The sequence below is a fragment of the Pogoniulus pusillus genome, chromosome 36 (assembly GCF_015220805.1).
Source record: "Pogoniulus pusillus isolate bPogPus1 chromosome 36, bPogPus1.pri, whole genome shotgun sequence".
In the NCBI taxonomy this organism is placed as follows: Eukaryota; Metazoa; Chordata; class Aves; order Piciformes; family Lybiidae; genus Pogoniulus; species Pogoniulus pusillus.
Window position 1 is genome coordinate 6307165 of NC_087299.1, and position 17680 is coordinate 6324844.

At 46.0% G+C, this 17680-nt stretch overlaps 3 protein-coding genes across 7 annotated transcripts in view; 1 reads left to right on the forward strand and 2 right to left on the reverse strand.

Moving 5' to 3' along the window:
- The window catches only part of SKI (SKI proto-oncogene), a 133710-nt gene extending 128181 nt beyond the window's left edge, over positions 1 to 5529 (reverse strand). For both annotated transcript variants that reach the window (XM_064171926.1, XM_064171922.1), the window contains exons 1-2: positions 5355 to 5529; positions 3168 to 3335 (exon numbers count right to left, since the gene is read on the reverse strand). The gene's annotated coding sequence lies outside the window, so the exon portion shown is untranslated. The remainder of the gene's footprint in view (positions 1 to 3167; positions 3336 to 5354) is intronic.
- On the forward strand, positions 3195 to 11435 carry FAAP20 (FA core complex associated protein 20). Its single transcript, XM_064171763.1, has 5 exons — positions 3195 to 3300; positions 4845 to 5280; positions 6914 to 7061; positions 7711 to 8318; positions 10055 to 11435. Exons 1-5 carry the CDS (start codon positions 3195 to 3197, stop codon positions 10125 to 10127), a joined length of 1371 nt encoding a protein of 456 aa, XP_064027833.1. The 3' UTR covers positions 10128 to 11435.
- A 1808-nt stretch (positions 11436 to 13243) lies between these two features.
- PRKCZ (protein kinase C zeta) overlaps positions 13244 to 17680 on the reverse strand; it is a 47109-nt gene continuing 42672 nt past the window's right edge. For all 4 annotated transcript variants that reach the window (XM_064171927.1, XM_064171928.1, XM_064171929.1 and 1 more), the window contains 2 exons: positions 14441 to 14556; positions 13244 to 13750 (listed from right to left, as the gene is read on the reverse strand). In XM_064171927.1, coding sequence (XP_064027997.1) covers positions 13663 to 13750; positions 14441 to 14556 — 204 coding nt within the window. In that variant the 3' untranslated portion in view covers positions 13244 to 13662. The remainder of the gene's footprint in view (positions 13751 to 14440; positions 14557 to 17680) is intronic.

A 17680-nucleotide genomic window follows, 5' to 3' on the forward strand; every position in this document is an offset into this window, starting at 1 on the left:
GCTCTGTCCTTACACAGGGAAGGGCAAGCTGGATTGCAAAGATGAGTTGTACACTGGACAAACTCAAGCTCTGGTGAGCTACCAGAGCAAGCAAGTGTCAAAGGCAGTGACTGCTCATTGAAGAGACCAGGCAACCCACAACTGAAATCAGGGAGAGCTCACAAGACCATCTCCCCTCAGCTGACCTTCTCTGGAAGTGGCAATGAACCTGCAGTTCTCTCACTGAAGCTGAGTGCCCTCTTTATCCCTCTGACCCTGCTGAGGGGAGTCTTGCACAGCTTTCAGAGTTGTGGGGATTGTACTACAGCGTGTTGCTGAAAACTGTCAAAGCTTCTCCAAGGCAACCAGCAACAGAACAAGGGGACACAGTCTCAAGTTGTGCCAGAGGAGGTTCAGGCTGGATGTCAGGAGGAAGTTCTGCACAGAGAGAGTGATTGGCATTGGAATGGGCTGCCCAGGGAGGTGGTGGAGTCGCCGTCCCTGGACGTGTTCAAGAAAAGCCTGGCTGAGGCACTTAGTGCCATGGTCTGGTTGACTGGACAGGGCTGGCTGCTAGGTTGGACTGGATGAGCTTGGAGGTCTCTTTCAACCTAGCTGATTCTGTGATTTCACCACTGCCAGTGATCAGCACTGCACTGACTGAGCCAGTGTGACTGAATTACTCTTTCTAGTGCCACATTTGCTGCCATTAGGCTGTAGAGGAGAGACTCTATGAAGTTCCTTTGCTGCAGAAGCTTTCACTGATGCACTGTCCCCTGTGGTATCTTTGAGGACATTTTCCTTTAAGACATTACACTGATCCCTGAGTGAAGCCACAGACTATTTGACAGGGACAAAAACCTATCAATGTGCACCCCTAAACTAAACACCAATGAGACAATTAAAGTATGATAATGTTTCTTTTTCCTAGCCAAGCACAATTTATTCTGACCATTTTTATCTGGTACAGGAGCTATCACTAAAAACTACAGACCCAGAGATATTTCAGAAGGACTAAAACTTCTTCAATAGAATCATAGAATCAACCAGGTTGGAAGAGACCTCTAAGCTCATCCAGTCCAACCTAGCACCCAGCCCTGGCCAATCAACCAGACCATGGCACTAAGTGCCCCATCCAGGCTTTGCTTCAACACCTCCAGGGACTACTCCACCACCTCCGTAAGACCCCAAGTTTTAAAACCCTCTGCATGTGCTTTAGCCACAGAATGCTACATAAAAAAAACATAACATCTCCTGCAGGCAAAGACATCAGCCTCTGAGAGAACCCCAGCAGAAACTGTGGCATCTCTTCTTCATCGATTACTCCATAACAACAGCTGAAAATGACAATTTTTCCAGGCTATAAACCGCCTGGCACTCCAAATTCTCCCCCGGCAGCAAAAATCTCCTCCCTGTCTGTGAGCTGTTGTATCTGTAATGGAGCCCCTGCATCACCAGGCTTTCTAATTCTTCCCAAATGCAGCAGCTCTCATTCAGTGCTGCAGCTGTTGGGTAGGAAATCAGAAATAGCAGAAGGCGGATTAGTTGATAATGTACCAGTTCTTCCCCAGCAAATGCTGGCACCTGCGTTTTACACTCTCCTCTTTCCCTCAGCCCAGGAAAAGATCCCTTGGTCTGTTTGGCAGGCACTTTATAGGCTTTAGTGATTGTGGAACTGCAAAAGGATTAGAATTTGTTATAATAGCCCCTTCTTCCTGAGAGCAAAAGTTAAAACTGAGGCCCACTTTACAGCAAGATTCAGGGACCACGTAAGTAAAGATTAAGCATGTGCAGCTTGATGAGACTCTACAGGGAATAGATAACTGCACATGCTGCCACTCCATTTACAAGGAAATCCCTATAGATAATCTGTAGAAGCATTCTAGCTTCCAAAAGCTCAAATCCCTTGACCACTGGCTCAAATCCAGCCAAGGCTGCTGATGATAAAGGCTGTTCTCTGCATTTCTGGGAGACCTTTTCTTCCTAAAATCACAAAGCATTCTAATTATTAAAGTATGTAAGACCCAAAGTCAAGTAAGAAATAATAGGATTTCCATGTCAGTGGAGGAGACATTAGATCCTGTACAACATGGCAGAACCAAGAACAGGTCCTACTCTACACTCCACCTTCACGCTACTACATTCTGGAAAGAGGCAGATAACAAATACTGAGCACATAAAACGGACAAAGACTTCTAGACTGCTAGCTTTGAACCTACAGGTAGTCAAAGAAGCAGATAGAGCAGGAAAGAAAACATTCCCTGGCATGCCTGCCCTGACAGGTTATAATGGGCATGCATTAAACAGGTAATAATGAAAAAAATCAATCTCACAGCACCAAGTTTTCAGTAAAATCCACAAAATACAAACACACCTACAAGCTATAGCTGCTACACAACCAGGGGCTTTCCCTTTTGGTTTTTTTACAGTCAGCAGCTGCAGTAATAATTTTCACTGTTCCTTTTATGGTATTCTTTCATTTGTGGCCCTTACTGCACAATAACCATTTTTATGCTCACCCATAATAAAGCTTTTGCAAAAAGCTATCATGCATGACTCACAATCCTAACAGCACCACACAGCAACACCTTCAGCACAGAAACAGACTCCAGTTCTGATTGCTGGCTGGGGAGAAGTCACATCTAACAAAACAAATCTGGTGATACGATGCATCATTTAGGAGCAGGATGGTCCAAGTAGCATCCAAGGGGTCATAAGACATATAAAACACTAACCCAAGCATCACAGGAGCAAAGAAGCAGCCCTGTGGCACAGATAATCATTAACATAGATACACCTGGAAATATGTGCAGTCAGCTCAGCCTGTTCACTTCCAGGGGCCCTCAGAGTTTCTACAGCAGGATTTTGGTATAGTTTGCTGCCTCCACGTGGTGATCAGCAGTGCTGTGCCTTAGAACGCTCAGCTAAGACGCCACAGAAATTAACATCTCTTCGGGTTGTCTTCAATTTGCCTTGGCAGTTGAGAAATCAAATTTCTACCCCCCTCTCTCATCTCATTTTCAGCCACTTATCTGGCTGATCCGTCTTTCAGTCTACACCTTTTATCTCTGCCTGCTCCTCCTTGCGCTCTCTCTCCGCTTCCATCATCGTCCTTTCCAAGCAGGTCTAAAACCTTCACCCTTTGCCTCTATCTATGATTCTGTGTCTGAGTCTATGATCTAGCTTACCTTGTTCTGTCTGGAACTTTGGGGAGAATGCCTTTCCTGCCAAGGAGGGAAAGGAGGGCCTGTTTCCTGGAATCTCATCTCACTGGGAAGCAGCTTCTAAATGGCAAAAGCAACGAAAGGCAGAACATTGCTTGTAACTGTCCCAGTATTTCTCAGGTACTGCAGCAGCTGTAACAAAAATTAACATGGGGAAATGTTAGTTTGCATTACAGCAAACACCAGCCTATGAACCCTGATATCTGAATGCCATTTCCCTGAATCAGGTCTGTCCAAACACCTAGAAACTCCACTCAGCTATTACCTGACACATTTCTGGGGGGTCTGTGTGCACAGCAGAGTAACTCACAGACACAACTTTTTGTGCAGCCCTGCAGCCAGTGCCAACATCTCTTTTGTAACCTCAACAGCCCAAGGATGAAACAGTCTACAAGACCTTCTAAAGCTGCCTAAGTGCAGTTGTAGAAAAGGAATGTCAGCTTGGGAGTCATCTTTTATCAGGAATAAACCAGTTTCATGAAAAAGAGCACTCTGTACCCGCTCTGCCTCATCAACACTTTATCAGGCAGAATATTTCCATGTACAATTACTCTCATATCAATTGTGAAGAATTTAATCAGAGTTCTTTTCTGATCTTTTTATCTGCTGTTGGAGAATTATGGAGCCTGTCATCGTTTCTCTGTTATGGCTGGGTGTGAGAAGGCTGCAGCCTGATTAGGGTGTTTATCCATTTCAAACACTACCACTGATGGCTGCCCTCTAACAAGTGCTTTATTTCAAGAGACTTTCTTACCAAAATAAAGCAAATTGCATCACTTCAACAGATCCTTTTCTAAAAGAGAAATTAGATCAGAGATTCACCCCAGATCTACTTCATCACTCGGATTAACAACCTTTGGCTTCAGCTTTATGCCAGTCATAGAATCAGTCAGGTTGGAAGAGACCTCCAAGCTCATCCAGTCCAACCTATCACCCAGCCCTGTCCAATCAACCAGACCATGGCACTAAGTGCCTCATCCAGGCTTTTCTTGAACACGTCCAGGGATGGCGACTCCACCACCTCCCTGGGCAGCCCATTCCAATGCCAATCACTCTCTCTGTGCAGAACTTCCTCCTGACATCCAGCCTAGACCTGCCCTGGCACAACTTGAGGCTGTGTCCCCTTGTTCTGTTGCTGCTTGCCTGGCAGCAGAGCCCAACCCCACCTGGCCACAGCCTCTCTTCAGGTAGTTGTAGACAGCAATGAGCTCTGCCCTGAGCCTCTTCTTCTCCGGGCTAAACAACACTAGCTCGCTCAGCCTCTCCTCATTGGGCTTGTGCTCTGTGTCAGGCAGATCCTGGCTATCACCACACAAATGAGCTGCTGAGCCCTCTGCCCCTTTGTCCACTGCCACCAGAGCCTAGAACATTCTCCCCTCCCCACCTGGCCCAGCCTGGGGACCACCCAGTAAACAGTTGCTCCACATCCAAGCCCTGACGACCCCAAAAATTCAACAAACTCTTGAAGCTGAAGGAGTAAAGGCAACAAGCTGGCTTCTGAGGCATCGAGCAGCGGAGGGCCTACAGCCTGCATGCGGCAGTGACCGCAGCTGAGGGGACAGGGAGGAGCAGGTTTCGGCTCCAGAACAGGGAGTCGTTTTCCCTCAAGAAAAGATTGCAAAAGACTCTTTTCCCCGCTAGCAAGCGGCGGGGTTCCCTCAAGAGAAGCGCAGATTTCCCTCCTAGCAAAACTGCAGGGCCCCCTGCACGCTGCGGGCGGCGGCCACCCTCAGCCCTCCCCGGGGCTCTCCAACCGGGGCGGCCCCGAGGGCGGAGCGGGAGCTGGCGGCGCCGCGGTCGGCCCGCCCAGAGGTCCTACCCGAGCAGCGAGCCCGGGAGGAGGAGAAAGAGGAAGAGCAAGAGCCCGCAGCGCTCCTCGCCGAGCAGAGCAGAGCGAGGGCAGTCTGAGGCGGTGCCGCCCCGCGCCCGCCCAGAGCGGGGCGGGAGGAGGCCGGGCCGGGCCCGCCGCGGCCATGGCGGAGGAAGGAGCGGCCAAGCTGCGCCTCAAGCCCAGGAAGGCGCCGGCGGCCTGCAGCCGGGAGCCGAGTCCTGGCCGGGAGCCCCCGCGGCGGCGCCAGTGAGTCCGGGCCGGGTGGGGAATGGTTCATTCGGAGGGGCCGGGAGCTGAGCTCCTTCCTCCGCCTCGCTTACCCGCGGCTGCGGAGTCCTGCGGCCGCCGGCAGCCACCGCCCGCTCCCGTGTGGGCCCCGCTGAGGCGAGGGGCGGCGCAGCCGCCGGCAGCTGCCCCAGGTGCAGCCCGAGCCTGAGGCGCACCTGCGGCGCTGCCCTCGCTCCTCGGGCTCGCTGCTGATGCTGCTAAAGCCTGCTTGATGAAACACCGCCCAGAGCGGCTCTGGTAAACGCAAAATAAAGTGCAGTGGGCACGTTGTTGGGCAGAGAATAGCCCTGTCGAGGATGGGGCTCAGGGTACATGCGAACGTGTGGAAATGAAGTTGTCTTCCGTCAGAACAAGGCTCACAGGAGCCCAGAAATAATCCCTGGGTTTTTTTCCCCCAGCTCTCGAGCGAAGGATTAAAGCAAAGCAGGGTGATGGCTTGGCTTGGTTCTTGTTTCGGCCCGCTAGGATGCACAGACATCTGTCAGCTCTGCTCCTTCCAAAACCAGGCTCCTCACAACACTTTTTGAGGGCTTTTAAGACCTGTCTCTGGTTTCTTCTCAGACACCACACCTGGACGGTGACCCAAGGAAATGCCTCAGGAAGCAGCGGGAATGCTGGACAGAATAATTGGACATGGACAGCCCATCCTTCTCCTGAGCTCTTTACAGCGCTATTAGTACAAAAACCTTGTAGTGCTTACAGCCAAACCTCCTGCTCCTTGTTTGGTTTTCCCTTTGTGTAATCTGATGTCCCCGCAACAGAGCAGTAAATTGTCCTTAAGTGACATTTTGGCTTTCCTGGCTCCTTTCCTCCTTGCCCACCCAGAGAGGAGGAGGTGAAGCCCTCTGTTGTAACTGGACTGCCAGGACTCAGCTGCCAGCTGAGAGAAAACCAGGACAACTTGGAAGTGGGGACGGTGATAAATAAATACATCTCACTTGTCACAAGCAGAAAGCAAGGCTTTTGCACGTTGTTTTTAACTCTTGGATCAGTTTTTGATAACCACACGAATTCTAGAAGTCATGGCAAGCTGTAAAAATTAGTTTAGAGGTTAAATAATGTCTCTGTTCCAGAAAAATCTTGCTGTAGGCTAGGTGGAGGCTCCCTCGGTTAGCAGCTAATAGCAGAAACAGCTGCAGGCCATCTTGCCTCTCTGGCAAACTCAAAACTCTGCATTTGCATGCTTGTGCCTACTGACAAATGCTTTTTACATGCCTCTGTAGTGTGACATGGCAAAGTTGGCACATGTTGTTCTTGGTTTAGCACATGGATAAAAGAAAACAGGAGGTTTGTGTGCTACAAATGGAGAAGTTCTACACAAGTATCCTAAGATCCCTGCCTTGTGCTTAGCAATTAGTGAAAGGGTCACCACACTTAGCTGTTGATTTGGGCAGAAGGGGGTTGATGCACCATCAGCTACTGGAAGTTAAACCTTCTGCTTTGATAAATCACAGTTCAGGCTAGCCGTGGGTTTTTGAAATACCAGCCTTAGAGCAGGGGTAAATCAAGTTAATTAAAAGGCAAACAGCAACACTGTGTTTTCTTCCCCGTCTCCCACCCTCTAACTATTGGTCTGTCTCTGTCTTTACAGGTCAGTGACTGACAGATGCCCCTGGTTTGAAAAAGATGACTTAAACGAGTGTGAGAAAACATGGATTTTGTTAATGCAAGACATGGGTCAAGACCTGCAATGCACAAACTGGCAAATGGTGCCCAGTTTTCCAGAGTTCCTGGGAAAGGTAGCATGCCATATCCTTGGTTATGTGCTGCTTACAAGAGTAGCAGTCTGAGCAGTGATGTTAACTGGGGAGATAATCTGAAACAGCTTTTAAAGAGAGGCTGGGGTTCAGCTCTGTACTGTCTGTACTGAGGTGTGACTTAGCACTGTGTGGCAGGTAGGATAAGAACAACTACTTGGGGCTTTTTTTTTCCAGTGGGGAAAAATCCATTCCCCTGGGAAGAGGTGACCTGTCTGAGAGAAGTGACTTTTCCTAAGTGCTAGCACTGCACTGAGGGAATGACATGGAAAGGCAAAGGTTAATTACACAGAAACAGCCATTCTGTTGCATCAGGCAGTATGGGAACACCAAATCCACAGTCCTACAGTAGAATTCTTTTCCTGAACAATAGCAGGTTCTTGCTTTCAGCCTTAGGGACTATGGAACATATTAAACATATACCCTGCTTGTAGCAGTTCTGAAGTGTTCAGGGAAGACACTGCATAACTCCAGGAAGTTCCTGACTGCTTCACTAGGGCTGGAGATGCATGTAAAGAAAATGTTCTCTTCAGTGCAGTTCAGCTTCTCAGCACCTGTTGTATGTTCAGTCTTGGTTTAATATAGTGATTGAAGTGTGTTTGAAGTCCTTGTGCATGTTTGTGTGTCACAGAGTTCCAGGGAAGAGAGTCCACAAAAACAAGAGGTCTTTACACTTGGAGGGAAAGACTTTCAGTGGGTGCCATTCCCATCTTTTTGCAAAGAAAAATGTCTAAACCTTGAGGACCTTCACTCCCAGCAGCTGGCACAGAGCCAGACTGATCCTGTACACAGTGGAGAGGGCCAAGCAGATGAACTGAAAAGTTTGCCTTCCCCAGCTGAGAAAGCAGGCTGTGTAACTGCTACAGCTCAAGCCAAAACTATGGTGGAGGAAGACACAGAAGATATTTCAGAACTGGGTGCAAGTCCTAAATCCTGTAAAGCCACTCAACAGACAAGCTCCACACACCCCTCAGCCTTGTCACAGAGCTCTGCAAAAGCTTCTAGCTTGCAGCAGCACTATAGAGGGACTGTACAGAACAGAAGGGAAAACAAGAAAGGTGATGATAGAAAAGACCTTCAAACACAAACACATCAAGGGAAGATTTCATTCGGTGTGCCTGCAGAAAAACCTCTTGTGAGCACTCCTGGAACTGAAAGCTGTGAGGAGATGGAAAATCAGGGTGGAGGATCCTCAGCTCTTGAGAGTTGCCCAATGTGTCTGATGCGGTTTAGTGGAACGTGAGTCCTTCTATTTACTAACTTCACAGTATATAAAATCCAGACTGGTTCTGGGTGCATTCTCTATGTGCACAAGTGAGAAACTTCTGGATTTTACCTGGTAGAATTACCTATTTCTAATTCAGATTAGAGATTTCTGATTATTAGGTTACCTTGCTTTAGTTGCTGAAGGTCCTCAGTGTAAAAACATGGAATCATAGAATGGCAGGGGGTGGAAGGGACCTCCAAAGCTCATCTGGTCCAGCCTCCCTGCCAGAGCAGATCACACTGGAATGCATCCAGATAGTTCTTGAATATTTCCAGAGAGGGAGATGCCACAACTCCCCTGGCAGCCTGTTCTAGTGCTCTGTCACCCTCACAGGGAAAAAATACTTCCTTGGGTTCACATGGAACCTCCTCTGCCTCAGCTTCCACCCGCTGTCCCTTGTCCTAGCACTGGCCATCACTGAGCAGAGCCTGGCCCCAGCCTCCTGGAACTCACCCCTTACATATGTGTAAACATGAATGAGGTCACCCCTTAGTCGTCTCCTCTAAGCTAACAAGCCCCAGCTCCCTCACAAGGAAGGTGTTCAACTTCCTTAATCATCTTTGTGGCTCTGTGCTGGACTCTCTCAAGCAGTTCCCTGTCCTTCTTGAGCTAGGGGCCCAGAACTGCACACAACACTCCATATGTGGCCTCACCAGAGCAGAGGGGAGGGAGAACCTCTCTTGACCTACTCACCACAGCTGTTCTAATACACCCCAGAACGGCATTCCATGGCCACAAAAACACATTGCTGGCTCATGACCATCCTTCCATCCACCAGGACTCTGGAGTCTTTCTCCCCTTCACTGCTCTCCAGCAGGTGGTCAGTTCCCAACCTATACTGATTCTTGGGGTTGTTCTTTCCTAGGGGCCACTCTTCACTTGCCCCTGTTGAACTTCATTCAGTTTCTCCCTGCCCAGCTCTCAGCTTAAGTCTCTCTGAATGGCAACACAGCTCTCTGGTGTGGCAGCCACTCCTCCCAGCTTGGTGTCGTTAGCAAACTTGCTGACAGTGCACTCCATGCCCTCATGCAGGTCATTAATGAATACACTGAATAATACTGGTCCCAGTACCCCTAAGGACCCCCAGTAGTTACAGGCCTCCAGCTAGACTGTCCCATTGACCACAACTGACTTCTTTTAAGAAGGCAAGGTCTATCTTCTTCTTTTGGAGGCTGAATAAGGAGACAAAAAGATGACTTCATTAATTTTCATAGAATTTGGGTCATTGTATCAAAAAAGATAGGGTAAACATCAGGCCTTCATATTCACCTGTGCTGGTTAGGGTTAGTCTCGAGTTCCACAGAAGCCTCTTTGCAAAATGTTATTGTAACATGGGCAGAGAGGAGGCTCACACCACAAAACAGCTCTCCAGAAGAGGGAAGAGCATCCTCCCTCTGCCAGAAATCTGCTTCTTACACCACCTTCCAGGTGGAGGTGGAAAAAGGTGCTGGTTTTCTACTCTGTGTCATTTAGTGTGCTGGTTCCAAGGATAGCATTTCTTGCCCTGAGCATTGTCCCCTAGTAAATGGCATTATCAAACTACTGTGACATCAACAAAGCAGCTGCAAGAGTGGCAGACTGCAGTTCTGCTGAGCACAGGAACTACTTACCCCTTGAGCTACCACTGAGAGTGCTTAGGAAGTGAGAGGGGAGGTGAAGCAATAGAAATGAAGGGCTCTGACTGTCTCAATGAACACTGTCTCTGCAGGCTGTCACAGCTGGATATTGATGGCCATCTTGCTAGGTGCTTGGCTGAGAGTGCAGATGATGTCATGTGGTAAGTCCAGAACAAGGAGCAAAGGAACAAGGCCAAGGCTGAACCTTTCTCAAAGGAAAAGGAAAAATGTGTCAAGGAAGAAGATCCTTCTCTCAGACTTGCTTAAGGATCATAAACCAATAACTCAACAGAAGGTCAAGTACCACCTCTGTGCTTGGGGTCTGAATATGGTGCTAGAGGATGTCCCAGCAGCCCCCAGGGAGTCAATCTTGGTACAGCTGAGAAAAATATGCTGCTGTAAATCCCTGCAGGGTTTCTGCCTGAGCACCTGAGAGCTGCTTTTAGCTACCAGGTTTTCAGAAACTCATCTACTATTTCAGAACTAGCTTCACAGGAGCAGGTAGACATTTTCTACCTGGGAGAGGCAGCCTTTTCCAGGAATAAATGACACTGGCAGCAAAAGGAAGGGCTGGAATGAACTGTTCCTTTCCCCCAAGTACAGTGAATTGTTTACTGACCAGGCTGTCTCACTCCTGCAGGACACCACAGCTCCAGGCACAGCCTGACTGCTCCAATTAGCTCCTTGTCACAGCACTACACGCAAGCAGCACACTTGGGCTTGTTTCAGCTGTTCTGACCACAACTGCCTTCACACACAGGGAAGAGAAGGGAAGCTCAGATTAGCAAACTTCAGTACACAAACAGGTTTGTCTGAACAAACTGTGCCCTGCACCTCAGAAACAGAGCTCAGGTGTGTGTGACCCAAAGCTACAGAATAAACGCAGAAATGCAGCAGCATCCAAACACAGGAGGAATCCTATGGATTCCTTTTACAAACAGTGCAAGCTGGCCAGAGCTCAGGCTCCTGAGAAATAATAACAGTCTCTTAACTTTTTCATTAAAGTCTTTAATAGATGTGCAAGAATATAAATGATCTCAGCTGTTATGGATTAGTATACCATCTTCTGCACAATTAAAACTGGTCAGCAAAGATCCCAACTAATTAATTATACAAAACTACAAGAACATATTTACTGTTTTACAATCATTAAATTAGCTAGAATTTTCATTTACTATTTCAAATAAGACAACTATATATCATTACCAGATCCATTTGTAATATATTAGGATTTGTTTTTGTTTTTTTTTTTTTTTTGTTTTTCAAACCACACATTTAATTACATCCTTCATTTTTTTCCTTTTATTTATAAAACAAGTACTTTTATATAAAAAAATTCCCCTTCATCATGAACAGAACATTTCAAACACTTGCACGTGAGCAACCAAACTCGTATCCAGCAAACTATTTGGCAACACAGCAACATTGTAAATGCCTGTAAGGTTTTTAAATAAAATCAAGTAGTCTTTACAATGTTTTGTTTAGCAAATGTGTGTCTCTGGTCCTCCTTCCCTCCCTCCCAACATGTTCTGAAACCTAGGAAAAAAAAAAGGTTAAAAAAAGCCCCAACCCATATTTCTCATAATTCCATGTTGAAGTCCTATGCCCTGGCCTGTCAAAGGACAGCTGAATCTGTCATGTTTCCCTTCATGAGCTGCCTGCAGTCACTCTGATAACTATGGATTACTTTTAGTACCAAGGGAGGGAAAAACACTGAAAGAAAAAATGAGTCAGGGTAAATAAAGCCAGGGAGAAGGGGGGGAAAATTAGCAGGGTAAATAAAGCCAGGGAGAAGGGGGAAAAAAAGGAGCAATTAAAAATTGCCAGATTTAAAAGGTAAGGGTTTCCTTTAGTAAAGCATCTCAAGTCCAGGCATTTGAGGCAAGTACTTCTTACAGGTTAAATGATTTAGTGCTGATTAAAACACATTTTGCTTTGTATGAAAAGCTACAGTCCAACAGAGAGAAACCCACAAGGTAAATCTGCATGGGATTAAAACAACTAAACCACCACAGCTCTGCCTAATTGTGGCTAACGAGGGGATACAAAATGTGGATTGTTAACTGGTGATTAATTGAAGGTTTTAAACAATGTTTTGGCAGTCTGGTCCTAGCACCTCATGACTTGGATGTGAATCCGAAAGATGTTCAGCACCTAATGCAATGCTGTACCCTGAGAAAACCATATGTTAATGGAAAGAAAGTCAAAGTGTTGCAATTTCTCCTGCAGTTTACACCAAACCAGGTGAGATGTCATGGCACAGGGTTTCTCCTTTTTTTGTTTTTAACTTCCTCTGTAAATTTCCCCCCAGTCTCTACAGCCTACAAGATACAGTTAACCCAAAATCTAGCAGGAAGAAACACTGCCTCTGCCATTGTTCCTCAGAGGCAGGGAGATCTTGACAGAATCTGATGTTGCAGACAGCAATGTGCACTTACTAATCTTCATATGTAGCAAGGGGAGCTCTTCCAGCTGAGAAACTGACCCTTTTGCCTGTCACAACACCCTCCCTTCCCAACTTCCACCAGAAGGGATTTGATTAATTATCTTTTGCTTTAGCCAATTTCTTAGATATCAATTACAAAATTTGCAACTTGGGTTGCAGATCATTTCAGCCAAACACTCCATCCTCTTATGTAGAGTTAGTAAAACAGAACTGAGCAACAGTTTATCAGAAGTAGGAGGTGTGCTTCATCAGGACAGTGGAGTTGCTATGATTGTTATTCTAGACTGACTAAACTTTAAGGCTATGCTTCATTATGCTTTTGCTCTATTTCTGAATGTTTGTACTGTTGATAAAAACACTTCTCAAAAAACTAAAGCTAGAACACAACATCACTGTAGGTGTAGGCACTGCTTCAGTATTGTCACAAATCCTCAGTGTGCAAATTTAGGTTGGGTTTTGTTTTCCCTTCCATCTCTACATTTTGGTCAATTTGGAGTGTTAAGAGCTTTTGAAACCCATCCTGTAAACTCCAAATCAGAATTAATATTGCTGAGTCACTCTGCATTTCAAAGTCTATCAAGATGCAAATAAACAGTAGGCTGCAGCTGGGAGCTAGATGTTTTCATGTGTAAATGGTTACTTAGTATTAACAAGCAGAACTTACCAGGTTTAAGAACGTTCCAAATATGCAATAAATTCTTCAATGCAGTTTATCCATTTAGGCACTTAAATCTTGTACCCAAATTTATGTTTTGATTGCTAATAAAACACAACTCCTTTTAAATACATCTGAGACGTTTAGACAGGTACCACTTGTGAAAAAAGGCATCAAAAATAAGCTTCAACACCACCGTAATACATTTTATTCTTCAGGATGTTACACTGAAATATTCTTCAATTGGTAGCTCATTGCATCCAATGTCTGTAGAAACTCTTGTGGATCTCCAAAGTTTTTTTCAGGCTCTCCTGATGCAATGAACATTTTAATCCTTCATCAAAACAGGCACAAAAATGCAAATTCCTTCATTAATGAAGCCAGTTGTGTCAGTGCCCAGAACTTAAGAATCACTAAGTGGCAGAAGACACCCACCAAAATCATTATTCTCTTCTTTGATTTTCAGCAGCAATTTGTTTTTGTTTTTAATCATTGGTCTCCTTCCAAATTCTTACAGTCCCCAGCCTCGCATGCATATACTGTAGTTAAGGATAAATGGAAAGGTCATTCACACTGTCCCCAGCTAAGGTGTCACTCCTTCATACCGTTTCTTCTGTTGACAGCAACAAGGGATTAATATATTCAAATCCTTCAAACTCTGACTGATCTATTCGCTTGATTATATCCCTGAAAAAGAAGGGAAAGCATGGATTTAGTGCTACCAACTGCAGCTGGGTTTGTGGCTGTACTTTTTCCTCCCCATAAGAACAAAATACCTTGCAGAAGTGGATGGTCAGTTCTGGTTTTGAGTCTTCAAACTGCAGTAAACCCTCTAAACTCTGCACAATTGTTCTCTTAATGAGTCTGGGCAAGCCAATTCTCTCATCTGCCTACCAAAACTATACCCTGTCGTCTTCTGTGCCACCTTGTACTGAAAGAACTTCCTCCTGCATGCACAGCAATTACAGTCTTCAAGCTCCTTTGTTAAAGCCAACTCTGTCTTCCTGCAAGATTTTTCCATAGCACGTTTAGCTCATCGCTTCCTGTAAGATTTTCCTGCCATCTCAAGTTTCTTTGGAGAGCCAAGTTGATGTACATCAGTTCTTTCCCCTTAGTACAGAAGTGCAAACTGCCCTGGTCATGAATCAAGCCATCTCTTCTTTCAGTACCAGGCAAGTGCTCCACAGCACATCAGTGCTGCTTTCTGGACCTCCAGGGTAATGCCAGGCAGCTTTCTGCCACACAGGGAGCACAAAAAGGTTACTTGAACCTGACTATGTTCTGATGCCAAGTACAGAGGCTCTCAGTCATTTCCAAGTAATTTCTAAGTTCATTTCTTAACATGCAATGGTATCTGGGGACAGGAGCAACACATACTCATCATCTGGGGTCAGCTGCACAGGTTCACTGGTGAACTGTGTGTCGAAGTTATCCAAGCCATAGTCATCTGTGATCTGAGGCTGAAAGGGAGGGCTGGCTTGCTTCTTCTCCAGCTAAGAACAAAACAGAATGGGAAAAGTTCAAGTATGGAATGTTTACAAAATCCCCACAGAACATCAGCACAGCTGGGCAATAGGGTACCTGCACAGAGAAGTCACCCCAGGAGAGTTTAATACTGGTGGAAGATACAAGCACCTTAAACACAAGCTAAGACTTGTGGCATATTTTGACACTAAATAGTATTTATTCTTTCTGTTTATCCTAGTGCTGTATTTTCAGTACCAAATCCTAAAACTGCATTAATTTCTGATAGCCTTTGACCTTTATGATCACAGAAAAAAAGCTGTTTCCCAGGTATCCTTCCCTATATATAAAGAAATGTCACTACATACATCAAGCTCAACAGTTTTTACAAAGAGCATCCTGCAGAAGCTTTCCATTCAGATGCTCTTCCAACATAACTCATTTCTCCCTTTTATAAGCTTTAAAGTTGCCTCTTATAAAGGCAGCCTCTTAGATTACATCAAATCACCATGACCAGGCTTATTCGTTAACGTCAGCTCCAGCACAAAGCAAAAGCATCAGCAGTATTTGCCTCCCAATCAATGGCTAGCCACAGGGGCAAAGCAAGCATTGACAGCAAGCAGTTCTCACCACTCACACAGCTAAAGCAGACCAGGATAGTATTCTGCATTTCAAATTGGACCATGAATACAGCTGCACACAACATCTCCTGCCACACGAACTGGAAACTCATTTATCTCCCTCACCAGGGATAGTCATAGAATCAAACAGGTTGGAAGAGACCTCCGAGCTCATCCAGTCCAACCTAGCACCCAGCCCTAGCCAATAAACTAGACCATGGCACTAAGTGCTTCATCCAGTCTACTCTTGAACACCTCCAGGGACAGCAACTCCACCACCTCCCTGGGCAGCTCATTCCAAAACCAATCGCTCTCTGGGAAGAACTTCCTCCTAACATCCAGCCTATACTCCCCCCACCACAACTTGAGGCTGCAATCCCTTCTTCTGTTGCTGAATGGCAAAACACTGCAGGCTAGGAGCATTAGGAACCATTTTTCCTTTTTTGTGAAACTTTTGGTGCTGGCTTTGCCGGAGACAGGCAGCAGCCTCAGCAACACTGATCTGCTGCGCCCTATGGGCTACGTACAGCAGGGGGAGCCTTGCTGGCCGCTGGAGGTCACCGTTCCGCTAAAGAAACATCAGACCGTCTTTTGAACCCTTGTTTGCTATCTGCTCCTGCCAAAGCAAAGCCCAACTTCCTGCAAACCCCTGTGCAGCTGCCAGAAAGGTGCGATCCCCTCTACACAACCTGCAGCTGCAGTTTGCACTCCTCCTGCTTCCTCTTCTGTCGGTTAAAGCTCCACCAGCTCTCCAGCCGTGCCACAGCTAAGTCTTCCTTCCAAGGCTCAAGCAATCCACCACACTGATTAGGTTTCCATTCGCTTTCTCCACTGTTTCAAGCAGCCTAACAAAACCTTCTGAGTCAAAATGCGGCAAGCTAAAGGACCCCATCGGTACAGAACACATTCCTATGGATACACACCTTCATTCCCTCCCTTTTTTGTTTAATACATCAGCAAATCCACAGTAGCACAGTATCATCAAGGTTGGAAGAGACCTCATAGATCATCAAGTCCAACCCCTTACCACAGAGCTCAAGGCCAGACCATGGCACCAAGTGCCACGTCCAGTCCTGCCTTGAACAGCCCCAGGGACGGCGACTCCACCACCTCCCCGGGCAGCCCATTCCAGTGTCCAATGACTCTCTCAGTGAAGAACTTTCTCCTCACCTCCAGCCTAAATTTCCCCTGGCGCAGCCTGAGGCTGTGTCCTCTCATTCTGGTGCTGGCCATCTGAGAGAAGAAAGCAACCTCCTCCTGGCCACAACCACCCCTCAGAGCCTCGGGTTAAAACCTTCCCAGGTGGGCATATCTCACCAATTTCCAACATTTACTTTGCTTTAGGGAAGTTACTAATTTTCCTGCAGTGGGAAATTTAATGTATTGGCACATTTAGCCCACTAAGACCAGAACTCAACAACTGACATGGAATAGTCTGTTCAGAGTACAGGGAATTCAGCAACCAATTCAGAGACCATGAGGGTCATCTGCTATCACGGACAGCTAACAAGTTCCCCAGCCAGATCATCTGATAATGTCCCTTCTGAGCTGAGAGGCAATGTACCTATTTGCAATTCAGATCCCACACGGTTTCAATAAAGCTTCCATTATGCTTTCTCCTCTCAAAGTTATGTTACTAGAGACCAGAGTGATTAATCTGTCCCAGCATGCTGTTATGTAGGATATGTGCCTAGGGAGAAAGAACACTCTTTAAAGAGCACAGCCCTTTAATCTGCAGGGAGGGTTTTTCCTGGATAGATGTCAGGAAAGGCTGAAGCCCTGTGCTCCCTCCTCCTTATTTAGGCTTTTTTCCTATAGATCCAGCTCCTGTCCAGCTTGCTTTCAAGAAATGGTTTCTCCTTCAATCTGGCTGAACACATTTGAACTTTGTGTGAAAGCATTTTCAGGACAGAGTGAGGCAGCAAAGCTGTGGGTTTTCATAGCAGACATAAGAGAGATGCTGACAAGAAAATGGAGCAATTTCATTCCCTTCTGCAGAGCACACAGAACTAGCTTATTTTCCTATCATTACCTAAGGCAGTGCTATCACAGGCAAGATTGTCCCATTTGTATGATTTAACAGTTGTGAAAAGACACTCAGTAAAGTGTACACAAGATATACAGCTTGCAGAGACTTTTTTTAACCACAATTAAATTACAAATAGCTCCAAAACCTCAGAGACAAAAATCTGTCCAATTTGTAGTAGCACAGATGCCAACATTTTAATTTAAAGTTTATATTCAGTTAAAAAAATAGCCAGAGCTGCAATCTCCATCATCTAAACCAACAGGTAAGCATAATGCAAGAGAGAAATAGTTAACCAAAAATGATTACTTGCATTAGCTACAGGGATAAGAAACCTGGGCAAGGGAGGAGGGCATCACCATCTTGTGCTTCAAGTGATCAAGCAGAAAAATGCTGCATTCACAGAATTAGAGTCATAGAATCAACTTGGTTGAAAGAGTCCTCCAAGATCATCCAGTCCAACCTAGCAGCCAGCCCTGTCCAATCAACTAGACCATGGCACTAAGT